General features: G+C 39.0%; 1 protein-coding gene across 5 annotated transcripts in view; it reads left to right on the forward strand.

Moving 5' to 3' along the window:
- Window positions 1-26,995, forward strand: part of DIP2C (disco interacting protein 2 homolog C) — a 331,427-nt gene that overhangs the window by 283,740 nt on the left and 20,692 nt on the right. For 3 of the 5 annotated variants that reach the window (XM_074868279.1, XM_074868289.1, XM_074868310.1), the window contains 4 exons: window positions 7,349-7,517; window positions 8,482-8,652; window positions 16,221-16,250; window positions 17,941-18,002. In XM_074868279.1, the coding sequence (XP_074724380.1) occupies window positions 7,349-7,517; window positions 8,482-8,652; window positions 16,221-16,250; window positions 17,941-18,002 (432 nt within the window). The remainder of the gene's footprint in view (window positions 1-7,348; window positions 7,518-8,481; window positions 8,653-16,220; window positions 16,251-17,940; window positions 18,003-26,995) is intronic. The other 2 variants (XM_074868299.1, XM_074868319.1) reach the window with 1 other exon arrangement.

Consider the following 26,995-nt stretch of genomic DNA (forward strand, 5'->3'; position numbering starts at 1 on the left):
CTACTTAGGAAAGCTGCTGGAGCATGGAGCCAGCCCTTTGGTAAGTTTGGAATATATTGCATAGTTTTGCAAAGTTTTTAATTTTTTAAAATTTATTATTTTATGGCCTAAAGGGTATAAAATAATAAAGAAAAGAAACCTTGCAAAGCAGAGCAATACATTTTTAAAAATGGGATTTACCACGTTCCCTCTAAACTGGCTGCATGCTCCAGCAGGGTTTCCTTGGAACCTTTGTCATTGAACAGCACATCCTGGGTGTGGCAGCAGTCATCAGCCCCATGTGAGTTCACAAACCCCAAACTTCCTAATTTTAAGAGGTTCTTACTAATGACTCAATAAAATAATACATTGTTTTTGTGTTTCGCTGTTTAATAAGCTCATTTATCCATTCTGAGAGGGTGATCCTAGTGATTCTGACTTGCGTTGCATTACATTTTAAAATGTATTACATTCTTTAAAAGAAAAAAAATTAGGCGTCCTCCAATGTAAAAAAAATCAATACTAAATCCCACTGTTCAAAAATGCTTCCTGAAATTAAGATGTCTCTATCTTAATGCTGCTCACTGTGGGAAAGAATAGAGCATTCTGCAGTTCATTAGCGAGGATTTACTTAATTAGTAGTTGCTGAGTGATGCAATAGAATAAGAATTTTCCCTCCATTTTAGCCCATCTAAGCCAATCCATATTGCAGTTCTACTTTTACTACTGGAAGATAGAATTGTCCTTCTGAAATTAAGTACATTAATAATTTTAAATAAATTTTGTATTTATTCTCGGAAACTGAGATTGTAATAGTGCAAATAAGACTCAAAGTGGACCAGAGGAACTGAATTTTCCAGTGCACAGTGGCCATGTAATAAATAGTGTGAATGGTCCTGGGAAGGCTTTTCAGGTAAGGTGCAGTGAAGTAGCTTTCTCCTGTCCTGATCCTACTGTCTCTGTTCCATAGCCACAACCTGAAGTCCTGAGTGGTGCTGCTGAGTAGCTGCTGCAGCAAGAGACTGCAAGGTTTCTTATTAACCAAACAGGTGGAACTGTATAGGAAGTAAGCAAGGAATTGCAGCATTAACATGAGGACTGCCTTTTAGAAATCGTTAGTGTGCTAGGACTCATTAAGTATTGTTAGGTTTTTTTAGGCTAATTTGAAGATATTGGGTAGACACGAGCGTTTCACACAATTTCCAGCCCATTTATAGCAAATTAAAGGCAAGACTTTATAAAGAAGCCTTAATGCCACATTAGTAAAGGATAATTCTGACATGGGACATGAAGGATATGAACATCTCTTGTGTATTTTGCAAAGGGCATAACTGGGGCAGGAGGAGTGTGAAGGTGTGTCTCCCCACACACTGCTATGTGCCCATTTCCCATGGAGTCTTTAGCCAGTGGCAGTTTGCGGAAGAGGCAATTTGCATTTCTTCCACATTACAGTAGGTCTGTTAAACCTGCTTCAAGTCTAGAAGGTTCAGGGGTAGCTGAAAGCTCTGAGTTACCTTGATACGCAAGTTCTACGATGCGTTGGCAGACTAACTCCACTGTAGACCTGCCCGTACATGGGAGAGCAACTGGGGCAGGAGAGGTGGTGCTAAGGCACCACCTGAGTGGTGCTCAAGTCTAAGCAATGGCTTACAAATACAAACTGTGCTGTAATGAACTGAGCTGGGTGCGTTTAGCCTCTGCCTGCCTTAGGATGTTTCTAATACTAATGCCAGCAGAAATGACAGTGCCGTCTCCATCCTCTGTGCAGAGCAAGATGCCCATCTCTCTTTTTTCTTCAATACAAAATAGAACCAGTGGCCAAATTTTTGAAATTTGCTCACCTGCTTTAAGTATTGAGATAAAGGGACTTTGTGTTGAAATGGCCCTGAGCACTCTTTAAGTTCCACCAAGTGTATGATTCCCACTCCTGGTGCTGCTGGGTGATGTGTTTGTGCTCAGGAGCAGTCAGCAACATGCTTCCCAATAGGAAGTTACACATCAGTTCAGAAGTTCCCAGAAGCAACCTGGAGCCATGTTAGAAAGCTTCCCTTGTGAGATTCAGAGATTGCTGAAACACATCTCTGAAAGGGGGAGGTTAAAGCCTTTTGAAGATGTGCCAGTAACAAGAAGTTCGAGTTAACCTCTGGCTCTCACTCTGGGCAGACAGCACTGTCCCAGCAGGTGGTGCAGGCACTACAGGAACAAAATACTGGCATTTCAGTGTTAACCAAAGACTTGAGAGGTATTTGATTGGAGTGCCAACACCAGAGCTTGAGTTAAAGCAAAGTGCTGGGTTATGGCACCGCTCTCACCAGCAACCAGTACTGTGATGTGGAAGTTGTAAAGGCTGGACCTATTCTCAGCACCAGAAACCTATCAAGAGTTATGGGTGAGATCTTTTCCTTTCTGGGAAAATCTGCATACCGTACACAACAATCCCTTTTGCTGTACATTAGTTAAACTTCTTTGTGAGATATCTCTGTCTCTCCAGTACTAATTGCTTATCTGCTTACCATGTGCAGTCATGCTGTAAGTGCACTGTATGCCAGCTGGGCATCTTTGGACTCTGCAGGTGCTTTGAGGTCCTTTACTTCTTCTCCAAAAGCCCCTTTTTTTGTGCACATAGTGCGTCTCCAGGGGACCTGAAGATTTAATTTTTGTCCAAGTCCTGTGAAGCCTAGGTCAGACATATGCCCAAACACTCCATGGCCTGTAATGTCCTTCCTATAAGCTCTGGTCCAGATGATCGTGAAGACTTCTGCTCAGTCCCATTCAGGTTCACTCAACGTGCAGACTCTTTCCACAGACTTTGAATTATGGGCATGGCAACTCAATTATTTTGGGCTCTACCAAACTCCCATACCTGTCTCTCATCATCAGATGCCAAATATCATCTGTAGAAATTCAGATACTTATATCTGTAGAAATGCATATACTTATAAGACTCAACAGTACCTACCTGCCTCCTGCAGTTAAGTGGGAAAGCAGCTCATATCACCTGAGAAGAACACCAGAAGTAAGGGCAGCAGAGGGTCAGTAGCCTGCCAGAATGCAATTGCAAGTTGCAAGTGCCATTTGTCAGCATTTATTGCCCTGCTGAAATTTCTGGAACTATAATAACACTTCAGACTTTACTGTTAATCTGCCTCAACACAACATGGGGTAAATCTTTGATTCAGTGGAATAGTTAAGTGCCAAGATGTCCTTCCAGGCATTTCCGTATGGTGCCAAAACAGCCTGCCAGGCAGAGTAACCGGTGTTGTGATCAGATGGTGCCGTCATACCAAAATACATCCAGGTGCCTTTAACTGGAGAACTCCTGTCCTTGGGCAGCCCTTGCTTAATGCAGTCAGACAAGGCTCTTTGTTTACTGCCCAAATCCAGGGCTTTGTCCACCATGTGAATACTCTTTTTTCCCCCAGATTGCTTTGCAGTCCCCTAAAGGAAGGCAGCATTTCTAAAAGGTGATCTCCACCTCAGCTACCACTGCATCTGCATCCCAAAAGTCACTGTGACAAGATGATGCAAGGATGCTCTGTAGTCACTCTCCTTTTTTGTCTTCTTTTTTGCCTACTCCTTTTGCATTTTCTAAAAATAGTGGAGACTGATAAACAGGTGTCCAGGCCTGTCAAGTAGTCTCTGCAGTTCTGCACCGTGTCCACTCCTGTTATAAGACTTATATCAAGAGACAGAGTTGCTTTTGTGCCAGCAGATTTTTACAGCAGTGGAAGAAACAATCTTGCTTCAGTTCCTTCCCAGTATTTATGTAGCTAAACTCTTGTGCCTACTCCAATGTATCATATATTGTTGCAATTTCAGAATGGTAGTTTTAGCTTCTACAATTTATATTTAAACCCCCAACTTTCCCTAATATCCCATCTGATCCCCCTAATGCCGCAGTGTTCACCATGATTTTCAGTATGAGAACAATAAATCTGACAGCTTAACCATCTCTTGATGACTATCGTGTTTCAGGGTGAGATGGAACTGTCTTATTTGTTCAGTGCCTCAGTTTCAGGATTAACTCTACCATATCTAGAATGTACCATACCTAGATGTACCTACCAAACATCTCTACCGTACCTAGAATTACATGAAGGCAGCAGTGACAAAACTTCCTATAGGTTTGGGACTGTATCTAGCTTTATCCAGCATCTCCAAAGCAGCCTTCCACAAATGCAGTCTGTTCAAGCATGTGGTCCTCTACTTGGTTGTTGGTATCTGTACAAAGGAAACACCCTCTAACATCTCACAGTGATTTGAAACACTGGAGTGTTAGAAATGTTTCAACTAGCTATACAAGGGAGTATCTTTTTTTTTCTCAGCTTCTCTCTACCAAAACATTGGTGACGTACAGCTTCTCAGGGGTTAATGTGGAAGTATAAAGTCTGTGGATTTGCAAGGATATGTGGCTACCAGGAATGTTTTGTTGCTTGGAGCGATTCACAAAACCTGCATAACGTTTCTGAGATTGATTCAGGGAGGTGAGCCAAGTTATGACTGACATCGTGGTGGCCAGGTGCTGCATAAACCACTTCAGCTGTGGAACTGGCACATTCACCCCAGAAATATGTCTTTGTAGTTCTTCTCCTAGCTCTACCAACTCCTCTAGCAAATCAGATGATATGCATGGGTTATTAAACCATAGCTCAGTAGGCAAAGCCTGTGTTGGTCATCAAGTTTCCAGACATAGTATCATCTTTCTGTAGGTTTACGTACTGTAGACAAGAGCAGCACACATCTGAGGTTCTGCACCACAAAAAGCTTCTTTCATGCTAGATACTTCCTGTTGCTCTGCAGTTTAATACTGAATGCCTTCGTATTTCTGAGTGATTAGAAAACTCAGAAAAGGTACTAACAATGTCTTCATTTATTTCTGTCTAATCAGAGTGATTTTTTTAGTTAAAGTCTGATCATAAGACTGTTTGTTTCCCTCAGTCTGGAGAAGATGGGGTTATTTTACATCCAAATCCTCATGCTTTGCTGCATGGCTGTGGGTGGGAAGTAAGAGGAAACACAAGTATCTTCTTTCTTACTTGTCCAGCATTAGTTGATCAAGTGAGGGAGACATTTCACTGTCACTCATTAATGTTGCTGAGGGGGAAAAGATTAGTCTTTGGTGTAAATTTTTATTCCCAAATTCCACCATTTTGGACTCTTTCCTGGTAAAATGCACTTGGAATCAATTATCTGTTCTTCTACTGAAAGCAATGCAGCTTTTTCCTCCCTTATCACTGTGGAGTTTGTGTGGGCACTTTTCAGTACAGGGATAAAGTTTGTTCTTTTGATCTTGTTTTTCATTTGGGATGTTCTGACCAGTTGAATAGGTGACACTTAAGGGACCTTAATGTGGTTCTGAGTAATAATTCTCCCACATTTGACTGCCTGGCAGCTTGTTTATTATTGTGCAGATTTTTTTTTTTCTCCTGATATTGGTTGCATTAACTAGAGTAGTTCAGGGACAAGGGGAAGTGTTTGATGCTGAATCTCTACATACCATTTTTGTACAGATTGGAGCCCATCCCAAGTTCTTACTCAAGTGGTTACAGCTTCCGTTTGTAAGAATTATGTATTTACCAGACAGATCGCACACCTTGGTTGTTTGTGGGGCCCTAACCTTAAATTTGTGAAGAACTAAAACCTTTTGGTCTTCTCTGAAAAACTTAAGAGAATGGACTGAGAAAGAAAGAGTGAAATAATATTTATAGTAAAAACTGTTACTATTCCCTAGCTGGGTTTGATCTGTCACTTGAGCTCAGGGCATACTCCTTTCAAGCTTGGGTAGTTTTGCCAACAACTCTTTTCACATGTTTATGAAGCACATGCTCAAGGTTCAGTCATACTTTATTCTGATTACATAAAAGCAACATAAAAGCATAATGCTTCTTTTGACCGTCCTGTTTTATAGTCGTTATGTCAACCATATCTGAGAACACATCGCTTCGTGGCAAGTCACTGGTCATGAATCATCAAGAGTGGCATAAATGTGGAAAAGCAGTCGAAGATAAAATTTTTACTGTATGATAAATGAAATTATTTGAACTGTAGTTCACGCATATTCCATGACATCCACTGACTCATACTCCAGCAGAGACCTAAACTATTTGGATTATTAACTGTCATTGTGGCTGGACTTGTACACCTTTTATGCCTTTATGCCAAGTAAAGACATCCAGGTCACACAAACCTTATTCTAAATTGCACAGCTTTTGAAAGCATTCTCATCTGGTTTTGGGGGGAGTGGGGGCACTCACTCACCAAGGAGGGAAGCTGTGTGAGCAGCCCATCTTCAAGAATTGCAAAGGTGTGTGTCTTCTTCCTAATGTCAGATGTTACGGAGATGCTCATATTCCTGAAAATAAAGTTTCATATTGTGTCTTACCTTGGGTACTTGGATTTGATAATGTCAGCTTTACTTTACCAATCTGGCATTTCAAGTTTTCAAGTCACGAATTAATTTCTCTCATGCATCATTAATCTCTGGGGCTTTATGGTCCTTTCTCAGAACTTCTATGATTCAGGGGCTTTATGCTATGACCGTTCCAATTTGAAATATCTACAAATCACAAATTAAGATGTGAGGGGACTGTAAAATTGATGGTAAATCTGCCTGTCTGACATGAGTGAACAACATAGGACTCATGGGGAATAAAGACATCAAATTGGGAATATTTTTTTTTCCCTGGGGAGAATCTTGGGTACCAGAGAAATTAGTTATGACATAATTGTTTCCTTCAGGGACCCTGATAAGTATCTTTTCTCAATACTTATGCTCGCTGGGTATCCAGTAAATAAGAGATGTAGTATATTTGGGTTTTAAAAGTTGACAAAACTTTCATAGAAGAAATTTAAAGCCACAAGGATTGTTAAATTGGGCCCCGATTTACTCCCTTGAAAATGATCGCAAACCTCTTGCTTGCCTCAGCAGGAGAGAGGTTATTTCCATATTAAGCAATCAAGTACCCTTTTAATCAAGGTGTCTTAAAATGGTAATTACTCAATCTTAATTATTTGTCAGCAACACATAATTTTTGTTGATATTATAATACTGTTTATTAGCACCGTTAATAACCAAGCTAGTTTGCTCTCTTCAGTAGAGTTCTAACAGCAAAGTCCACAGGCATTTTGAGTAAATTAGTATTTTAGGAGCATGTTCTGCCTGCATTCCTCATGATTCTCATAGACTCTGAAGGTATAGCAAAAACCAGAGTGAAACTTCATGTTAAGCTACTGGACCTGTAGAGCACTGTAAAACATTACACAGTTCATCTGGTACTGTGATAAACTTTATATTCTAGTACCCCATAGCTTGTAAACATCTGCAGACACAGACATTTAGCATGCGTTAATGAATCTTGTGTCTTTACAGCGTTTATTCAGGACACCAGTCTATTTTGATTCCTCCCTCAGAACTGGAGACCAATCCTGCTCTGTGGCTTCTTGCTGTGAGTCAGTACAAAGTGAGAGACACTTTTTGTTCCTATTCAGTCATGGAGCTTTGTACTAAGGGACTCGGTTCACAAACAGAGTCGCTGAAGGTGAGTAATTCTGCCATCCTGCACAACCTGTTGTCTGCACAGTGGTGTTTGAGATTCTTCCCTGCCATGAATGGCTGTGCTAAATGCAGTGAGGAGAAGATCATCAGAGGGCAAGGGCAGCTTCCACAGAACCTGTGTTATTCCTTGCCAAGGGCTGTATGTGAATATGAGTCATTCTCTTTCAGATCATAAGGCTTTTAAACATCAAGGAAAGGCTTTTATTTACCTAAGCTTTCTGCTCTGTGTTGCAGCCTGTGTTGATAGGCAAGTGTTGTAAAACAGAGGTATAAATGTCCAAGAGGCCCAAGGAGTATTATATTGTATATTATGTTTTATGAATTCCCTGATTATATGAAGTACTAGTTTGGTTTTGGCCCCTGTAGTTAAATAATCACATACTTAAAAGTACTGTATTGTTTTAACTGGATTGTGCATATTATAGTTGGGGGCAGGGGTGTATTTTCTTTTTTTTTTTTCACCAGGATTAAAAGCCAAGTAGCCAGTTACATTTCTGAAAGCATCTAGAATTTCCAGTATGCTACTGAAATAAATTAGATCTTGTGATACTGATATTTATGATGTCTCCAGCCCTTACCATCCTCGCTTAATAATTTCCTAATCAGTTTTTCCAAGGCTAGACACTGCTTCCTGTTTGCTATTATTCACTGGCTTTCTGAATTAATATTGGGAAGTAGCATTCCCTCCATTCAGAATTAGCATACTCATCTCTTCCTATGTGCTAACATTGAGATGACAAGCAAGTATGTCTGCTCTTCTACAGCGATTAGACTGTCATCTGGCCATCCGGCCTCCAGGAAAGATGGAAATTATACTGGCACCTTGGCCTCTTTTCCACTATTCCTCTTGAATCATAATACCTACATAATACACTTAAGTACTGCTAATGGTTTTTCATTAAATCTGCCCATTTTTTGGCTTTTGTTACATTTTAACTTCTTTTTAGGCAAGGGGATTGGACCTTTCACGTGTACGGACATGTGTAGTAGTGGCTGAAGAACGACCTCGAATAGCTCTTACTCAGTCATTTTCAAAATTATTTAAAGATCTTGGTCTCCATCCACGGGCTGTCAGCACATCACTTGGCTGTAGAGTTAACCTGGCAATATGTTTGCAGGTAAGATTTTTCACTCCTTAAGCTCACAGTTGTTTTAAGAAAATAGTTTTTGATAAAAAGCGTTCATTATATTTCCTTCGGCTGCTTGGTTGTAGACATATTAAGAAAATGCATGTGGTACTTAATGTTCTTGCATATGCAAGTATTAAATTCCTGTTACTTTGTCAACTATTCATCCGTCTCATGTTGCAATCATAGCATTTATTCTGCCCATGAATAAAGTAATTCAGAAAAGCGCATGGTAGTGACAGAATGTGTACTCTGTACTCCAAAAATAGTATTTAGTCATGTAATGTAAAATCCAGTTTCCAAGTGCTTACAAAAGTATGTTACAATGGATTCCTTCTGTTTATAAAATAATTCCAACCGTTACTTAATTAACAAGATAGGTATTTTCTGCACACAGGTTATTGCTTACAGTTAAAAAATTATTTTGGTACATCTCTTTCATTCTGTTTTGATCCGCTAATCAGAAGAAAGTACCCAGGGATAATACAGGATTTAACTTGCATTCTCCAGGAATCTTTATTGAGTCATGATTTTAAGGACAGATGGAGCACTGTAGCTATCTGATCTGAATTTCTGAATAGCCTCTAGGTTTTCACCCAATGATAACTATACCAAGCAAATAGTTTTAGACTGATCTACAGTATATTATTTTATCTTTCGGGACTTCCAGTGATGAAAGTTAACTTGGCTTTTTATAAGGTGTTCAATTTTTAATTAATTTTGCCTTATTTCTAGTTTAAATTTATCTGGCATTAGATTCAGCTGTTTTTTATTTTATTACATTTTTCTAATCTAGAATAAAGAATCTCATTTCTATCATGACTCTTACATCTTAGTCTTTGGTACAATACACATCTTCGTCTTTGATAAATAGATGGAGAATCTTAAGACATGCTTTCCTGATCTGTGTCTCATTTTTATGACTCCTGTTCTCTTTCTGTCCTTCCAAATCTGGTACCAGAACTTCACATATTATTCCTGTAATAATGCCACAGGTGTCCTACTCAGATGTAATAAGATTTCTGACTTAATAATCTTTTTAAATAATACAAAAATCATCTTCTGCATTGGCAGCTTCATTGGCTGGGAAGTTCCATATCCGTTTGGTCACTTACCATGTCTCTAACCTCTTCAAAGTCACTGTCTCCCCAGTAGAACTTACCTGTACTCTATATGGTGCATCCCACATTTCAAATCTGGCAGTCACCCCTAGTTTACATTAAAGGATTTCTCATTCATGTAACATGCATAATTGCTTAGGTGGGGGAGCCAGAACAGATCTTCTTAGTGACACTGCAAATGCTATTCTTTTCCTGATTGTAAATATAAAGATTCTTTATTTTATCCAAAAAAGTCACAAATACAGGTTATGGGTTCAGCACAGACCAAGTCTGCTTGTTATGCCTGCCTTAGCCTCTTGCCCTGTTCAACATCACTGAAAAATCCTGGCTTCCATCAGACCTTGGCTAAAAGTGACCTCTTTTTTCACCATGTTACCAGAATATGAATACAGGAGGTATGCCACATCTCCAGTACTGCTTGCTTTCTCTCTGACTACCAGCAGAGTATCCCTTCAGCCCAGGGTGACTTTAATTATTATTATCAAATATATGACAAGGCAGAGCTGAGCAGGGTTAAAAGTCATTCTGTGTCCCAGAGGTAGAGTTCCTTAGTTTGACATTCTGTAATTGCTGCCATAAATATTCTCCAGGAATAAAAGTTTAGAAAAATCTCATGTAGTCTCAAAAGCAGCAGTTTTTTCAAAACAGTTTTTACCCTAATAGAACTTAATAAATAGTCTTGAGAGAAAAATACATGTTGTAGGATTCAAACTTCTATGAACTCAAGCAGCATCTTCCCCTATATTTCTGTCATGGATTTGATACAAAAAGTACTGACTGAAGTTTTGAAATCTCTTCTACTGAATGTTTCTTTGCAGTGATACAGGCCTCTTCATTTCTTTCTCCATATTTAAAGTCCTGGGTGATAACAAGGCAGAGAGGACAACTCAGAAACCATCTAAGAAATCTTCAGGCATTTCCACCTGAGACAGCACAGTTTGGACGGTACCAGTTTAGGCCAGTTAGCAGGTGCAGGTTGGAGTGCTTTCCCAGTCAGCAACCCAACCAGGCTTAAACACTTGGGTTGGAGGGGCACAGCAGACAGCAAGGACACTACTTTTTCTCTAGTAGAAAGGGAAAATAAGAGAAAAAGATGAACAGGTTACTCAGTAACAATAGTTTTATTTGCTCCTGTATCTTTAGCCATTTTGAAGTGCCCATGGGATGTCTTTTACGGGGGGGAAGGAGGGAAGTGATGGCATACCTTCATGGCCAACTGCTCTGCCTTTCCCAACAGATTGGGATGGGGCCCGTCAGCTTCCACCTGCAGCTGTGGTGGAGCTACTTCTGAAAAATAAGTGAACTTCTCTGGCTTCTGGTCCATGGAGGAAGCAGACATGGAGGACACTGTAGATAACAAGGACAAATTAGCTGCAGAAGTTTGCCACTAATGACAATCTCCATTTCAGGCTTGCAGTGATCTCTGGACTGTTCATGGTGGCTGCTTCACGTACAAGAAAAGTCATTTGTTCAGGACAAGTAATAAAACCAGGGAATGACACTAAGCAGCAGTAAGCCAGGTTCAGTGCCAAGTATGCTTCGTTGGAAGTAATATTGTACTGGGTCTGCTTGGGATGGAATTAACTTTTTGCATAGCAGCCCATTCAGAGATGTGTTTTGGATTTGTGACTGAAGCAGTGTTGATAGCACACCAGTGGTTTAGCTATTGCTGAACAGTGCTGCACAGCATCAAGGCTTTCCCTGTTTCTCACTCTGCTCACTGCACCACCCCTCCGCTGCCCCCAGGGATTAGGCTGAGGGAGACCAAGAGGCTGGGAGGGGACACAGTCAGGAAAGCTGTCCCAAGCTGACCTAGGATATCCCATACCATATTGTGTCATGCTCCACATTAAAAAAGGGGGGGTTGGTCTTCCGAAGTAGCCACTGCTCGGAGACTGGTTGGAAATCATTCTGCTGGTAGGAGGTGGTGAGTGATTGCTTTTGCATCACTTGGGGTTTTTTCCTCTTACCTTCACTCATTAAACTGTCTTCATCTTGACTCATGGGTTTTCTCGCTTTTGCTCTTCCTATGCTCTCCCCTGTCCTGCTGGGAGGGGAGAGAGTGAGCAGCTGAGTGGATACTTAGCTGCTCTCTGGGTCAACCCACTACAAACATGCAGAAAAGTTCAGTACACTCAGAGAAACTGAAAGTCTAATCAGCATGGCGTTAGGCTGGATTTTTGCTTGACTATGTATATCTGCCTTTTGACTGTGTTAACTCCTTAGCTGAAGTTTGCTTCTTAGATGGCTCTTTACAGAAATTCTTGAAAGAGTTACTGAATTAAACTGTAGAAGTGGATAACTCTCCGAAGGAATATTATTAATGATATTGAGTATGAATTTAAGAACAGCTCAGAATGAGAGCCTTGAGTGAGGTGATTAACAGCCTGGTTGATCATACAGATTAGTGTCAGGCTTCACTGAGTTCTACTAAGATGTTGCAACTCAGTCTGTAGGACAAACTAAAAGCCATACACTGTCTAAAGAGTGGTGTAGCTGGAATGAAGAAAAGCCATTTTGGAACAGGATATATTTAGTAGCATTACCCTTCCAAGTGGAATGATTTTTGAAGCATTTAAGCCAAGGGTAGTTTGGCAAGTTTTAAAGGGGTTTGAAAAATTACTAGAGATGTTACTTACAAGCATCACTGCAAAACATGTCATTTTGATAGAAAATATAAAGATACAGGATTGCGTCCTTTGAAGCATCTGGTAGTAGACACTGCCAAAGACTGGATACTGAATTAGACTGAATGCTCTTTCCAAACTGTCTGGAAGTTTATGGCTAGTGATATTCCAGAATAGCTTGTGGGTTATTCTGTTTTCTGGGCTGAGGAACAGAATGAATTTTAATCCTTGATCAACAATGTTCCTCAAATTAGCATTGTCTCCAATATGTTCCAGAAATGGATCATGATTCTGGATTCTTCACACTGCATAAAAATACTTATAAAGATGTTTGAGTCAATAGCATCTGCCTTTGCTTTTCTTCTTCCAAGTTGTGTCATCTGTGAGATCAGCATGTGATTCCTGGGACACCATCTTCCACAGGGATAACTGATGCAGCCTATTCTATGGTCTTTCTAAAATATGTATCTACTAATCACCTTTCTAAACATATCTCAATATTGAGCTATTGATCCTTACCAGCAAAAAGTCTATCCAGGCTTTCTTCTCTATGGGCTGCCTCTAACACAGCTTGAATGTGATCAATTTTTTGGACAAATGTAAGGCTTGGGTGTTTCAAGGAGAAGGTATCCTGATTTTTCCAAAAAGCTTTTACTGTTGTTCCCCACCTCCAAAAAGAAGAGAGGGGGTGTATGTACATGTATGTGTGTGTGCGTGCGTGTGTGTGTGTGTGTGTATAAAAACTTCATAGCAGAATTTAACCTTTTATTAAAGATTACTTTAAAAAGGAAATCATTGTCATAGTCCCTTTGGTACAAAAGAGCCTTAGTCTACCAAATAATCTTGATTTCAGGATTAAAATCACTGACAGACTAATGCATTGTCAGTTGTATTAATTTCCTCTCAAATTTAGATCAAATTTACTATGTTTTTTTTGATGTAGTCATGTTGCTAGATTTTTAGAAGAGTGCTTTTGAAAATAAATAATTCCCTCCATCTTTAGGCACTTAAATACCATTAATATCTGACCTTTTATGGCTGTATAGTCACAGATAATGGTCCAGGGATTTCTGAGATGAAAAGATTGCATCCAGCATATTCTAATTCTCATTAACTAGCATCTTAGCATTCTCAAGAGAAAGAAAAAAATAGATATGAAAAGTATCCTGATTCTTACAACAGCACAGATGGTAATCTAGGATTTCAGCTAATTTCCATTTAAACACTTGAAATAAATATTTTCATTTTTTTCCACCTGCTACTCAACTTCGCTTGAGGAAAAACTTCTAGAAGTTGTTAATTTTTCTAAGTTTTCCCTGAAAATGTACTAACAAATCTGCCCAAGCTAGAACAGGAGAGCAGGATTCATCTTGCTTCTTTCGTTCACCTCTAAGTGAGATGGAAAGGTTAAGTGAGTTATGCAATAACCATCTATAGTCAGTAGAATCAAAGAAATACTTCAAGAGTGAGCATCATTCAGCATATCTCAGGTGCCCATCTTGGGATGGGATTCATCACCAGCAGGAGATAACTTCCTACCTTATACTGCACACTTTCTTCTTTGATGGCTGAAGTTATATGAAATGAATCCTTCCCTCACTGTCTAGCAAAGGGAACTTTGTTAGTAAAATTAGGGCTTAAAGTTAATGTTTCTTTTTATTTAGTGGTAGATCACACTTTTTGAAGATCTTCCATATTAAAAGCAATAAGAGATAACTCTGTGAAGAGTGCAACAGGAGACCATGCACTTTATCAGAGGTATGATTCACACTTAGCAAGGTAGTACAGCTCCGGGTGAGTTCCCTCAGATTCTGTGTTTTCCCACCTTTACTATGAGTCATGCCATGAAGTTCTTTTCACAGCTTCAGCTGCTGTGCTTGCATACGTGAGATCATTAAGTGTATGTCAAAAATTCCATTTCTGAGCCTCACTGGAGCAGAAGTAGACTCAGAATAAACATTGAGGCCACATCCTTAGATAGCAAAACAAGACCCAAAACAACAGTTAAATTATTAGGACTTCTGATTGCCTAGTTCCTGGTTTTTAACTCTGGGGAGGGAAGCAGGGGAAAGCATTCAGCTTGGCCTTTGACTCAGTGGAAATTAGGTACAGGCTGAGTGCTGGCACACGGTTGTCCCTACTGCTGATTTGTTGGGGTAGTCCTCTGTGCAGTTTTGACCTGCAGTGTATTTCCAGAGAATAAAAGCCTGGCATGTTGCAGAGGTTTGTATGGACCAGGGATGGTTCACTGGTGGCAGCCTATGCACGAGGAGGAGATTTATTTAGTCCAAGTGATGTGACTTAGCTATCTGTGATGCACCTGTTTTCAGACAGAAAATGTTTGGCACATTTTATTTCTTTGAACACTACCTAGCATGTCCTTAGTAAGTATCAGATACAACAGAAGTCACATTGTTTTTTCCTGTTACCAGCGTTACAGATGCTCTCTATCTCTGTCTTGCAAAATAAATGTGCACAGACAAATTGAGTCAGTCACTCTGGTCTTGGCTAAGACTGCTTCTTTTGAAACACTTTCAGAGTATCTCAACTGCAGCTGGCCACAGAAGGACAACGCTGAGATTTCAACTGTTTCTCAAGCCCTTCCTTAGTTAAAAGCCATATGAGGCTCTGATACTCTCAAAGTCCTCTCTGGACCTGCAGTATAGTCACAGGCAATGAATTATATAACTGATGGATTTCAGCAATTCTCCTGCTTTCTTGCAGTTACACAGATTCAACCTGAATTATTAGTAATGTCTCTATTTTGGGGCAGCAAGGTAATAAGCAGATCCATCCTATTTTTTTTTAAATGCGTCATCTTCCCCCGCATCCAAAATAAACCTGGTTTCAGGTGCTGCTGTGGCAGCTTCCTGTCATCTTTAACTTTGCTGGAATTCAGAAGGTTGATGAGAGGGTTGTGGGATGCCAGTGCTCTCAGAACTGTTTGTTTTCACAAGTTGTCGGGCAAGTCCCACTGCAGCCATCTCATGTTAGATGCTCCACGTGACAGTAGCAACTTGGGCCTAGTCACCACTGTGTTTTGTTTCTTCGTTGCATTATCAATCATGTTGGAGAACTGACGGGTTTTTATCGGATTTTAATTTTACTGTTCTTTATATGTATTACACTGTTTATCATAGCAAATAGACTAAGAATGAAGAATTATTGAACTATGAAGTTAGTCCCTTTAGTTATGGTCTTCTAGTAATTAGGTTGTGCATGAAGTCTTGATTTTATTTCACTGTAGGAGCAGGTTAATCTGTATGAAACAAGGTATAAGTATCTTTCTCTGTTGTATACTAATTTTTTTTTCCAAAAAAAAGAGCTTACTTTTGATTTCCAGATGACATCGCTTACAAACTTCTTTTAGGGAAATGGCAGACCTGGAACCCCTGTCTCAATGGATGTACATTAAAATAGCAGGCCATAATGTTTACTGACTTCTTCACCAAAAGCAAACAAAACCAAATCACTATGCTAGACACGTGTTTTCCACTAACAACATTGTCTGTAGTGTCCTAAAACCATTTAAGTCTGTTTGTCCAAGGTTAGCAGTCTACAGCTGTCTCTTCTGTTGCTCTACTAAAATGTTGACACCTCATTTTTTACTTTTTTTAACCTTTAATGGTATAATGGTTAATTTGTAAGATTCCTGTATTTGACATTGTTTTTCTTTTTATTTTACTCCCTGCTTTTTGCATTCTCCTCTTTTTTTTCTCCCACCCTTCATTCCCATTTTTTTATTATTATTTTTGTCTTGTGTTACCTTCTTTTCTTCTCTCCCTCATCCCTGCTATTCCTGCTGCTATAGCCTCACAGGCTGGGGAAGCTGGCCGAGCAGGTAGGGGATTTTCATGTTCCCTCAATACCCACCTATCAGCTTCCAACAGTGGGACAGACTAGAAATTGAGTCTGGAGATATGGGGATTTTTAGATCCTATGAAATTATAAACAAGTCCAGTATAGATTTATCTGGATGCAGGTTTCATCAAATATTAGCTGTCTGTTGTAACTGTTTCATTCACACTGAAAATAACAAATATAGTGATTGTCTTTGATTTTCAAACTTGACTCCATTATTTTATAAATCAATTCAGGTTTAGTTTTATTTTTAAAGATAACCAATTTTTCCTTGGTTTTGTTTTTTTTTTAAACATTGCATATATTTCAAATAAGTTCTCCACTCAGCACTAGTCTGTTACACTGCTGAGTTTACTAGTAGACTGAAAATCGTGTCGTTGATAGCTAGAGAGGATATTGTATCTTGTATTGTGTATAACAAGCTAAAGAGGCTAACATGCATGTGCAGCTCTATTACTCTTATTCTCCTCTGGTGGTGGGTCACTATCAGTATCTGTATAGTAAGTATTAATTGGTAGTGGTAACTCTTTTCCCCTTTAGATACGAAAATTATTTATTTGTGGAACTCCATGGCAATTTTTAGTGCTCAACCAATTGTGGAACTACCAGCCAGCATTGCAGAAATGCAAAATTTAGCCCTAGACATTCCTAATGTGAAGAATTGTACTCTGTAATATATCCCAAACAGTACAGAAATCATTGGGAGTTGATGTTGCCTGCTGTTCTAAGTAGTAAACATCTAAATTACTGATAAAGGAGTTCTGGCACCTGTAGATTACCAGGATTAGGTGAATTTATCTGCTGAAAAGAAAATTTTCAAAGCTCCAGTGTTCCAAAATGAAGTTGTGCTTTTCTTCTAGCTTTCTGCTTAGCAGTGACATGAGGTATGCAGCAGAGAAAAGAGCCCTAGACTAGAGCATTGAGAATTCACATGATGTTCAGTGGTGATGAGTTTGAAGTTTCGGATAAGGAAAGATCATAGCAGGTTACAAAACTGCAGCAAAGCTGTGGGTGGAAAGGCCTAAAAGACTGTATCATCTCTGCATGAAAGGAAACTAAAATTAGCCTACTGCTTGTCAAGTAACTAAATATTGTGACATAAAGCAAGGATGTAAATTATGCAGTGGAAGACTGAAAAGGAACAGAATAATTGCTTACAGACCTTCAGTCCACATTGGTTCATGTCATGCGTGCTACCTTTACTATCTTTAGCTTCAAGTATATTCTCTGTTGCATGTATGGAAGACTTATCTAAGTAAACCATGCTTCACATTCCTGACCATGTGCTTCTGCCATTAAACTGTGTGTCCTCAGCAATTTCGCATTCCTTTATATGGCAAAACATGTTTAACATTTTTTGTATGTACCCACGTGCTGATTACTTGGCCTTTTGTAACAAATAAAACCTATGTTGACATATGTTTGGTTAAGTAGTTTGGCCACTTGATGTTTTTATGAACCCCAAGGTAACAAGTACCTGATGGTAGGTATGTTTTCCAGTGTTCTTTCTGATTCTGTAAAGCTGAGCTTTGTATGATGAATAGCTTAAATATAACTTGTCATTTGATTAGCGTAATTAGCAGTGAAATGAATGTTTGATTATTTGGGGGGTAAAACTCTTTTCTTCTCCCAGACTTCAGGTTCTGATTAGCTGATGTTGTTGTTTACAGGGAACATCTGGACCAGATCCCACCACAGTGTATGTTGATATGAGGGCACTGAGGCATGACAGGTTGGAACCACCTTTTTCTTTTTCTCTAATACACACAATTAACAGAGTTTCTAGCAAGAAAGCTACTTCAGCTTACCTCACGGTCACTGAAAACCTTTGTACTCCTCATAAATAGCTTGTGCTAACTCCTACCAGTGAGCAGACATAGACATTTTTATTAGTTGGTTAGTTAATTCTACCATTGATAAAACTGAAGCATCTGACATCACCACTGCAATGACTAACAAGATTCCTTGCTTTATTGCCTTCAGGATTTCATGACACTTGTATTCAGGTGGTGCAGCCTGCCGGTCCCTAAGAAATGGAGTCCCATTGGGCCTCTTAGCTTCTCAGAGGTGTTTCTCCAGGATTGGCGGCTGTTAGCCAGTGGGGAGACCGGGGGGGTGGATTTTGCTGCAATTCTTAATGCTGCAAGACTATGAGGGAATGGATTATTGGCTTCAGCCATTGTGAGCAACCACGTTCTGTAACTGTGGATATTTTCCAGTTCTGTCTTTAATGTAGATACATATACAAGAAACGAGAACTAAAATTGACCACTTGTAGTATTAAGAAGTCCAGAATGTTATGGTAGAAGGGAAACTTGTGATTTTAGGTGTGATTTTATAAAATACCAATGCACATGTATTTGAATTTTCCAGTACTCTGGTCAAAAGGTTAGCAGGTAGTCTGTTTACAAAATTTTAACAAAACAAAAAGTTTTCTATTAACTCTGGAAAATGTGAACATTAATTGACAGTGTTCACCGGTCGTGGTTCCTTCAGAAAAACATTATCCAAATTGGTCTTTTTTTCCTTTTCTTGGTTTGTTTTCTTTCATCCTTCTTGAAAGCTTAACAGATAATTTGTTCTCCTTAGGTGAATACCAACTTTGGCTATATCAAAGTGCTCAGCTTGCAGGGTGCAGACCTCAGGGCACTGCAAGCCAAAATTATCCTCTGGATAGTTAAGTCAGATACGCACATAGATATTTTCTTGTAGCACATGGAGTTTGGCAGGTGGAAGAAAGGAACTGCAAGATACTTGACTCTCACCATTTCTTTATCCCTTTTGCACACAATGTTACCAACAGTGATGCTTATCTTTGATCCATCCTTTGGGATACTAATGTCTGCATAACCCAGCCGTAGAAAACTTGATCTTCCTGGCCCAGCAACTGTGGTACTGTCTAGACACAGCCTGTGCTTATACTCAACCCAGTGGAAAAAAAAAGCCCTTTTTTGTAAAAAGGTATTATCGTTATGTGAGCCTACCATCTCTGCATTGCACTTTTGAAAGGACATTTACCTGAGAAGTTGAATGATTTCTGTTTTAAAAAAGAAATGAGAAGGGGAGCATTTCTTTACCTAAGAGCAGGGCAAACACTGTGACCAGGACAGATCTCATCCAGCCTAAAGTGTTATCCTAGGCTCCTTCTACAGTCACTGGAAAGGCACACACACCACCAGTGCATGGCAGCTATCATCTCAGACGTGCACCAGCATGGGATGACTTCACCTTTAAGGTACCCTTCTTTCTGGATTGATGAGGAAGGAAGCTTACATGACTGTTTGGAAATCAAATGTTTATTTTTTAATAGACACAGTAAGCTGAGACTTACTTACCCATGGTGTTTGCTCTAATCTCAGAGCTCTGAAATGGTTGAGATTAAGTTGAACACAATGTAGATAGATATGTGTAAACATCATTCAAGTGCAGAATAAAAAGCTAATGAATAATTAAAAATGAAGTTGTAGCTCTAGAGGGGAAAGAGAAAAGCAAATGTAGATTAATTCCTTATTTAGTATAGTTTTTTCAGAGAGGAGAAAGACATTTATAGAATATTCGTTGGAAGGGAAGTATATAGAAACAAATGTATAGAAAGAGAACGTAACATTCACAGTTAATAAAAATTATAAACAATTTTTAAAAATTGTACATATTTACATAGAGGAAATAAGATCTACTGTTCATAAAAGCTGCATAAACCGTGGGTATACTATTACCCTGCCTTAGCATGTCATTGAGAAGTAGACATCATTATCAAGATCAGACTTTGCAGGGTATTAATTTATATTTAGTGACTAGTTCTACAGAACATGAAAGATGATCTTTAGTGTTGGCTTCTCAGATTGTGGTAAAGTAGATTTTAATTTGATGGATTAAAGCTGTGCCTCATTTACTCAGTCCTGTAGAATTTAGAATTAGATTCATGGGTCATAAATTAGGGGAGAAAACAACTTTATTTGACATAGTCTCTTCACACTTGCTGTTTCTAACCATTTTAGTGAAACTGAATGTCACTATTGCTTAACAGTAACTGAAAGATTGCTGTACTAGCTGTGAGACTGTATAGTAAAAACCCACCAAGTTTTTGCAGGTCAACAGCCCCCCGACAATATGAAAAATGTACACTGTACACTTAATGTGAGAATTTTTTCATATTTTCTATTTAGAAGATATTTTCCAGAATTTGAAAAAGACAGAACATTATTATTCTTTTTTTTTTTTCTTGGCATGATAACACTTTCTAGTTGCTACAAAAAGCAGCTGTAGTTCATCTCTTTGAAATTATTCAAGTCCTATTTACATCTGTAAAAATTAACAATTAGTTTGAATACAACTATTTCAAGCTCATCCAGTAATTATGTGTTTGTATACTTCACAGCTTAGAAAATGTTGTTGTTTGATAGGAGTTTAGATCAAAATTTGGGTAGAGGTCTAGGGGTGGTCAGTCAATCAAACTAGACATTTCCTCCCAGCTCTCACTGGATTTGGATGGTTTGCTTCTTAGGTCAGATTGGAGGTTCTCAGACACCTTTTTGTGTGTGCCTCTGTGTGGTTTTCAGCCACCAGCCCACTGGTTTAGCTGCTGGCACTCTGCAACTCTGGCCAGATGAGGGAAATGGCTGGAACTAGGCTCACCCAGAGGTTCAGGAAATCTGTGCCAAGGGGTGCAACCACTCGGTCAGTAGCTGGCATCAGTTGTGATACTGAAAGAAGGCTTGATTGCCCAGCTGTGAGCATCCAGTGCAGTTTTAGATGCTACAGCTACTCCAGCAGGGTCTCCCATAGTGCTCATTTGTATTTGCTAGCACTGATGAGGTGTCCCAGCCACCCTGTGCTGTCTCAAATGGCATTAGGCACCTCTTTTTGGAAACTGAGTAATGTCCTATAGCAAGAGTATACAGCTCTGGCTTGCTTTTGGTGACAATATGTCAGTATTGTTGTACTCAGCATCTCACTGATCTTCTAAAAATCAGAGTGTCCTCAGGATGGCCAAGAAAGAGTGAGCAAAGACAGGCAAGTCCCACCTGGACTGTTTTATAAAAAAACAGGTGAAGACGACTGAGCTAGCACCAAGTGGCTGATATGCCCCTGCACTGCAGTGCAATGCAGTTTAGAGAGGTTAACTTGGATCCAAAAGGCAAAATAGGTGGATTAATGCTTCACCGCTCATGAGCTGGCCTCATGGCAGGCTGCACTGGCACGGCACAGCTGGTCTCAGTTGCTGACTCACTGTGCAGCTCAGGCCATGTAAAGGTGCCCACGTGCATCTTCAAGGAGGGCAGATGCAATGGAACTCCAAGTGTGAGCACCCTGTCAGGTTGCTGACTGCATTTCTCTGTCACTGCCTCTGGGAAAACAACTTTATCCCCCGCCCAAAAAAAGAAAAAGGAATAGAATATATTTATATTCTTGTCCCACTGTCTAAACTGCTGGTTTTCAGATCACTCCATCATCATTTTAGACCAGTCATGTTCTCCTCAAAGCTTTTCAGGTAGTTAAGCACAAGATACCTAAATATGCTAAAAGCAGAGAAATGCTTGGAAGACAGAAAAGAGAGAGAGAGAGAGAGAGACCCTTTTTTTTGTCATAGCAAAAGACCATATACTTGAAAGACATTGGCTTTTGTAGCAGTAAAGATGTAAATTTAAAGCCCGAGCATCCCTTTTATCCAGGATGTTCTAAACCAATATGTACATGTGTTTAGAAAATTAAAAATATCCAACAAAAAATACATCTCTGATATTAGCATAAAAATTTCACAGCTTTCTCATCCTTAACAGCAGGTTGGTTCTTGGTAGAAAAATTATTTATTGGCAAAACAAGCCACTTCATCAAACTGACAATAGACCTCATTTGTATTCTGAAATAAATCTTCCTTTCAAATAGGCAAAAAACTTTTTTGGTGTTCTTCAGGAGGTCAGGCTGGATTTTCACAGAATCGCAGAATCGTTTAGGTTGGAAAAGACCTTGAAGATCATCCAGTCCAACCATTAACCTAACATTGACAGTTCCCAACTACACCATATCCCTCAGCGCTATGTCGACTCTAAATATTTTCAAATATTTTTAAATGTTTCAATATATTTGAAAATATTCTAAACCATTTTTTGTTTAGAATCGTTCAAAACTTTTCAGAATGTTACTGTTTTAGCCTGCTAGTTTAAATTTTGGTATTACCTTAAATTTGAAATTAAGCTGGTATGATTGAGAAATAAAATATAATTTAAAGTGTTGAAATATTTTGACTACTTTGAATTATTGCTCAAATTCTTAACATAGGAATTTTTTTTGTCTGCATTTCTGTATCTTCCATATTTAAAATGTTGTATAGAGAATTTCCGCAGAAGTTTTAATTAGTGAGCTGAAGGATCCATCTGGTGATAGCTGAGGGAGATCATTGATCTTCTCTTAAAGTTGAAACTTCCTACAAATCCTGTAAAGATAAATATCCCCTTGCATCCTAATATTCTATTCTATAGCAAAACCTTCTCCATAAAGAAACAAAGATTATGAAAATCACTGTCCCTAAGTGGGGCAAGGAAAGATCTACTTTGATATCGGAGTTTATTTTAAAAGGACAAAAACATAAAAGAAAAATTCATTGCAATCGATGTCTACCCCCAAAAGCAAGTAAAATGTCACCAGTCTTCTTGTTCAGTAGCAGGTAGTGACAACTTACAAGCTCTGGCAGAGTGGAGGCTTAGAATTCTAGGGGGAGAGAGCCACTAATCAAGTCACATATGTATTGATAATGATTTTGATATCATTTTGCATGCATTTGTAATAGACAGTTTCCCCTTATTTTGACTACAAATTGTATTTAAGCTGATTGTTGAACTACATCCACATTTTGTACCAAACTGGGCAAGAATGAAGACTTTCAACCAATGTTAGTAAACACTGTTCTCAATTTTATTTGATAACATCTCTAATTTCATATATGCAGGCATCCTTACCTCTCATACTGTTCTGATCCTGTCTTTAAATTCCCTTTGGTAAAATAATAGGTGCATTAAATGATCATTTAAATTACTCAATTTCATCTAGTTAATTCTGTATTTTTTTTCAGTAAGGTTAGAAAAATGTAGAATTTGATTTTTTTAACCCTTTTGTGGTTTACTAGATTTCCTTTTGAGCTACATGTAATGGTGAGCTGCTTGTATAGTTTCTTGGTCACAGGCATGGTGAGGCAGCTAGCATCAAAGAGGGAGCCAAATCCAGATGTAGGATATTGCCAAATAGACTAGAAGCTCCAAGATGTATTTGGGTTCAACTTAATAATTTTTTAGTCTGGCTATCATTCAGTGTGTGGCTTGTGGTATTCAGTCTCTCATTGAAATACTCCCACTCCATTGTTAAAATAATTATTTTAATCTGATTACCTTCTGTATTTATTAAACAAGCAGTTTATGGATCTGTACAAATAGGTGTCTTCTCTTATGTGGTCACTGAGATCTTCTTGGAGTGATGAAAATTAGTGTATCTCTTAAAAAGAGGTGACCCTTGTATATACTTATGTCATTTAGCAGACTTGATTTCTTAGGAAGTCATTTGTATGTCGTGCTAAATCTTATTTTTCATTTTGGACTTCAGGGGTATTCAGACATCCCAGAACTTTAATCAGACTTGCTTAGACATTGTCTCCTTGACAAAGGTGATTCCAGAGGATGGAAATTCTGAATCTCATTCCCTCAGAAAAGAATGGAACACCTGTAGCATTTCAAAGATATGTGAAAACAGTTACTTAGGATTTATTTTTATAGATTGCTTATATGCTGAGCCCAGTCTCAAATGCAGGCTCTGTCAAAAGGAATCAGTGAAGGCTTTGGCTTCATTTTAATAAATTCAGACTTCATGCAGGAAAAGAAAAATAGCCTTTTATTGTGGCTGTCAGTTGTTTATCCTTCTCCTCCATATTTTACTGAAACTTTCATGTTATGTATACATTGTTTTGAGTAATACCAAGCAACAAAGCCATAGGAGCTTTTTTCCTAATTCTCAAACACTTCTACTCCATCTACCTTGAAAAATACTCTTATTATAGGATTACCAGACAAAAGAACTACTTAGCTAAATTATTATCTAAGTTATAGCTGCAGCAGTGCTCTGTAGTACAGTCACAGCATGGAGGATAAACATTTTATAGTCACAAGTAGGGAAAAGAGACTGGGGGGGGAGATATGTCAGAAGGAGACATGCTAATGGCAAATGACAGTAAAATAGTTACCTTTTGTGAAATTTTAATTGATTAATCATACTTGAAAGCCATTTGCCAATGGTAGCAAAAGAGAAACTTTGAAGAGTGCTCCCTGATGCGCTGGGGAGCAGCCATTTTTCCAGCTCTTGTAATGGGTTACAGCATACAGAGCCCTGTTTGAGGTTACAGAAAATCCGACTCCTCAATTATTCACCCTGTGGGTGGTCCAAAGGTCTGGTTAAAATCTATTATTGCCCCCTTTGACACCCAGCCACCTTTTTCCTTGCAGTGAGATTCAGTAGGTAAAGTGTGTATTTTGAGGTTTGAAGTGCTATATACCCAGTGAACTGTTCAGAACATAGACCTAACAAGTCATTGGCCTCAGAAAGCCACCAGTGCTTTATACTCAATCAGTATCTCCCCAGGAGTAACTTGTACCCATCACCCCTTGTCTTTTCCGTGTGACTCCTTGGAAAAAGGGAGTCTCCATCTTCTTTGCAGCCACTTCATAAGGTTCTTGTTAGCCCACCCTTCCAGCTTATCCAGGTCATCCTGCAGAGTAGCTCTCCCTTCTAAACAAGTAGCAATGCAGTTTGATTTTGAGGAGTCTGTAGGAACGTCTGGCTTTTCGGCATTTTGCCCATTAATTTGCAGAATCTCATTAGAGAGTTTAAGCTGTCATGGTACTGGCAAAACCCTCCTCGTTCTTCATGGTTTTGCTCAGGAGAAGATACAGCCTTGGTCTTTTAGCAGCATTGTGTTTTGTTTCTGGCATGCAAACACTGCTGTCTCAAAAATCCCCTTGGCACTATTTCTGATCTATGGGAAACAAATCTGCCAGAAAAAAAAGTTAATTCGGGCTGATAAGCATCATATCAACACTTTCAATTCTGACTTAGAGAAGAAGTCCCAGTCTGTCTGGAGTGGATGAAAGGTTCTCTCTTGCTGTTTCTGCCTGCATCAGGGGACAAACCAAGAGACTTGTTCAACCTCTGTGCACTGGATAGTCAGTGATTAGGAATAAGGCTGATGACCTGGGAAACTGAAGAGGAGCCAGTACTGTCTAAGGGATTGCACTGTTTACGTATGAGGATCCAGAGTTATGACAAAATTTGTAAATGTTCTTATTTTAGGAGCTTTGAAAGATGCTTCATGTTTCCAGGCATACAGCAACTTCTGTTGCAGGGCAGGAGAAAGTGACGAACATCCAATAACTTTCAGATAGGAAGTTGCCCCCTCTTGTCCCAATCAGTCTGAGCTGTGAGACTAAACTAGGGGGATGGGAGCCCTACAAACCAATTTCTCTGCTTTCTAAGGCAAGATTGCTAGTTCTTGAAGTATTTCCTCCCTTGAAACAGGTCTATTTCTCCCTTGATAAAGTTATATTCAAGGGAGCAGAATATTATGATTTTAGTGGAACGGGACAATAAGAGTTGGCTTAAATGTGGTTTTTCAAAGAGGATGTGGTTTAGCATACTTTAACTACAGATCAAAAAATTCCAGTTAGATTTCCCTGGAGGGCTTAGGGGAAAGAGAATACTGTCACGTGTACCAAGTACAAAGACAAAGGGAAAACTGAAAAAGCTGTAGCTTTCCAGGAAAGTCGGTGTATTGCAGTTGTACAGTCGTGTAATTGTTTGTAAGTGCTATTTGTGTGTGATTCTTCAAACATGAGTAAAAGAACTAGATGGAAAATGGTTCCATTTTTGTTTGTTTTTACAAACCAGTTTTGAACTTCCCAGTAATATTCCAGCTTATTAAAATACACCAACATTTTTGTTCCTGAAGAATGTGATGATGATGTTAGAAAAAAAAAAGGGATTTCCCATTTCACAGTGCACTGAGCTTCTTTGGTGTTACAGGTCCTCTTTCAGTCATGCTCCTTACACAATCTGGGAATTGATAAAGCAATCTGGCCACTCACAATTCTGAGGAAGATTTATTAAAAATTCTTCCTTTTTTTCCCCTACAAGCCATACTTCTTTCTTTCTCTCTCCCAGAGTTTGCCATGAGTCTAACCATACCGGTTACAGAAATCTCTTAAAAAAATTGAATTTTCATTTTTCCATTTTCTTCAGATAAAATGTATTATGTACTTGATTTTTACAGAGTGTGTTCTGAAGCCTAAGTTGCTTTGTTTCCCTCTTTTTGGTATATACTAATGGACCATTAAACAGTGATTCTTTAAAAATGCCAAGAGTGATCAACATTTACTGTTTCAGTAGTGAAGAAAAAAGTGCTGCTTTCCCATACTGCTACCTTAGAGTGCATTTCACAATAGAGACATCTGCTTTGGAAGGAAAAATGTTTAATAAATACATGTAAAATTTGGAGCAAGCCTTTGTAGCTTCTGCAGACCTAGCCACAGACTGTGGTGTGCTATAGGAGATAGAGCTTCCTAAGTGCTTCCCATACCTCTTTCCTTTCCCCTCTTCTCTTGCCAGCCTTTGCGGGAGGACAGGGCCTTTGCTGTTCCACATGCTGACAGTTTTTTGTGACATAATTCAGCAGAGGGTGCTGTGCTGGCA

Source organism: Strix uralensis, chromosome 1 (genome assembly GCF_047716275.1).
Source record: "Strix uralensis isolate ZFMK-TIS-50842 chromosome 1, bStrUra1, whole genome shotgun sequence".
In the NCBI taxonomy this organism is placed as follows: domain Eukaryota; kingdom Metazoa; phylum Chordata; class Aves; order Strigiformes; family Strigidae; genus Strix; species Strix uralensis.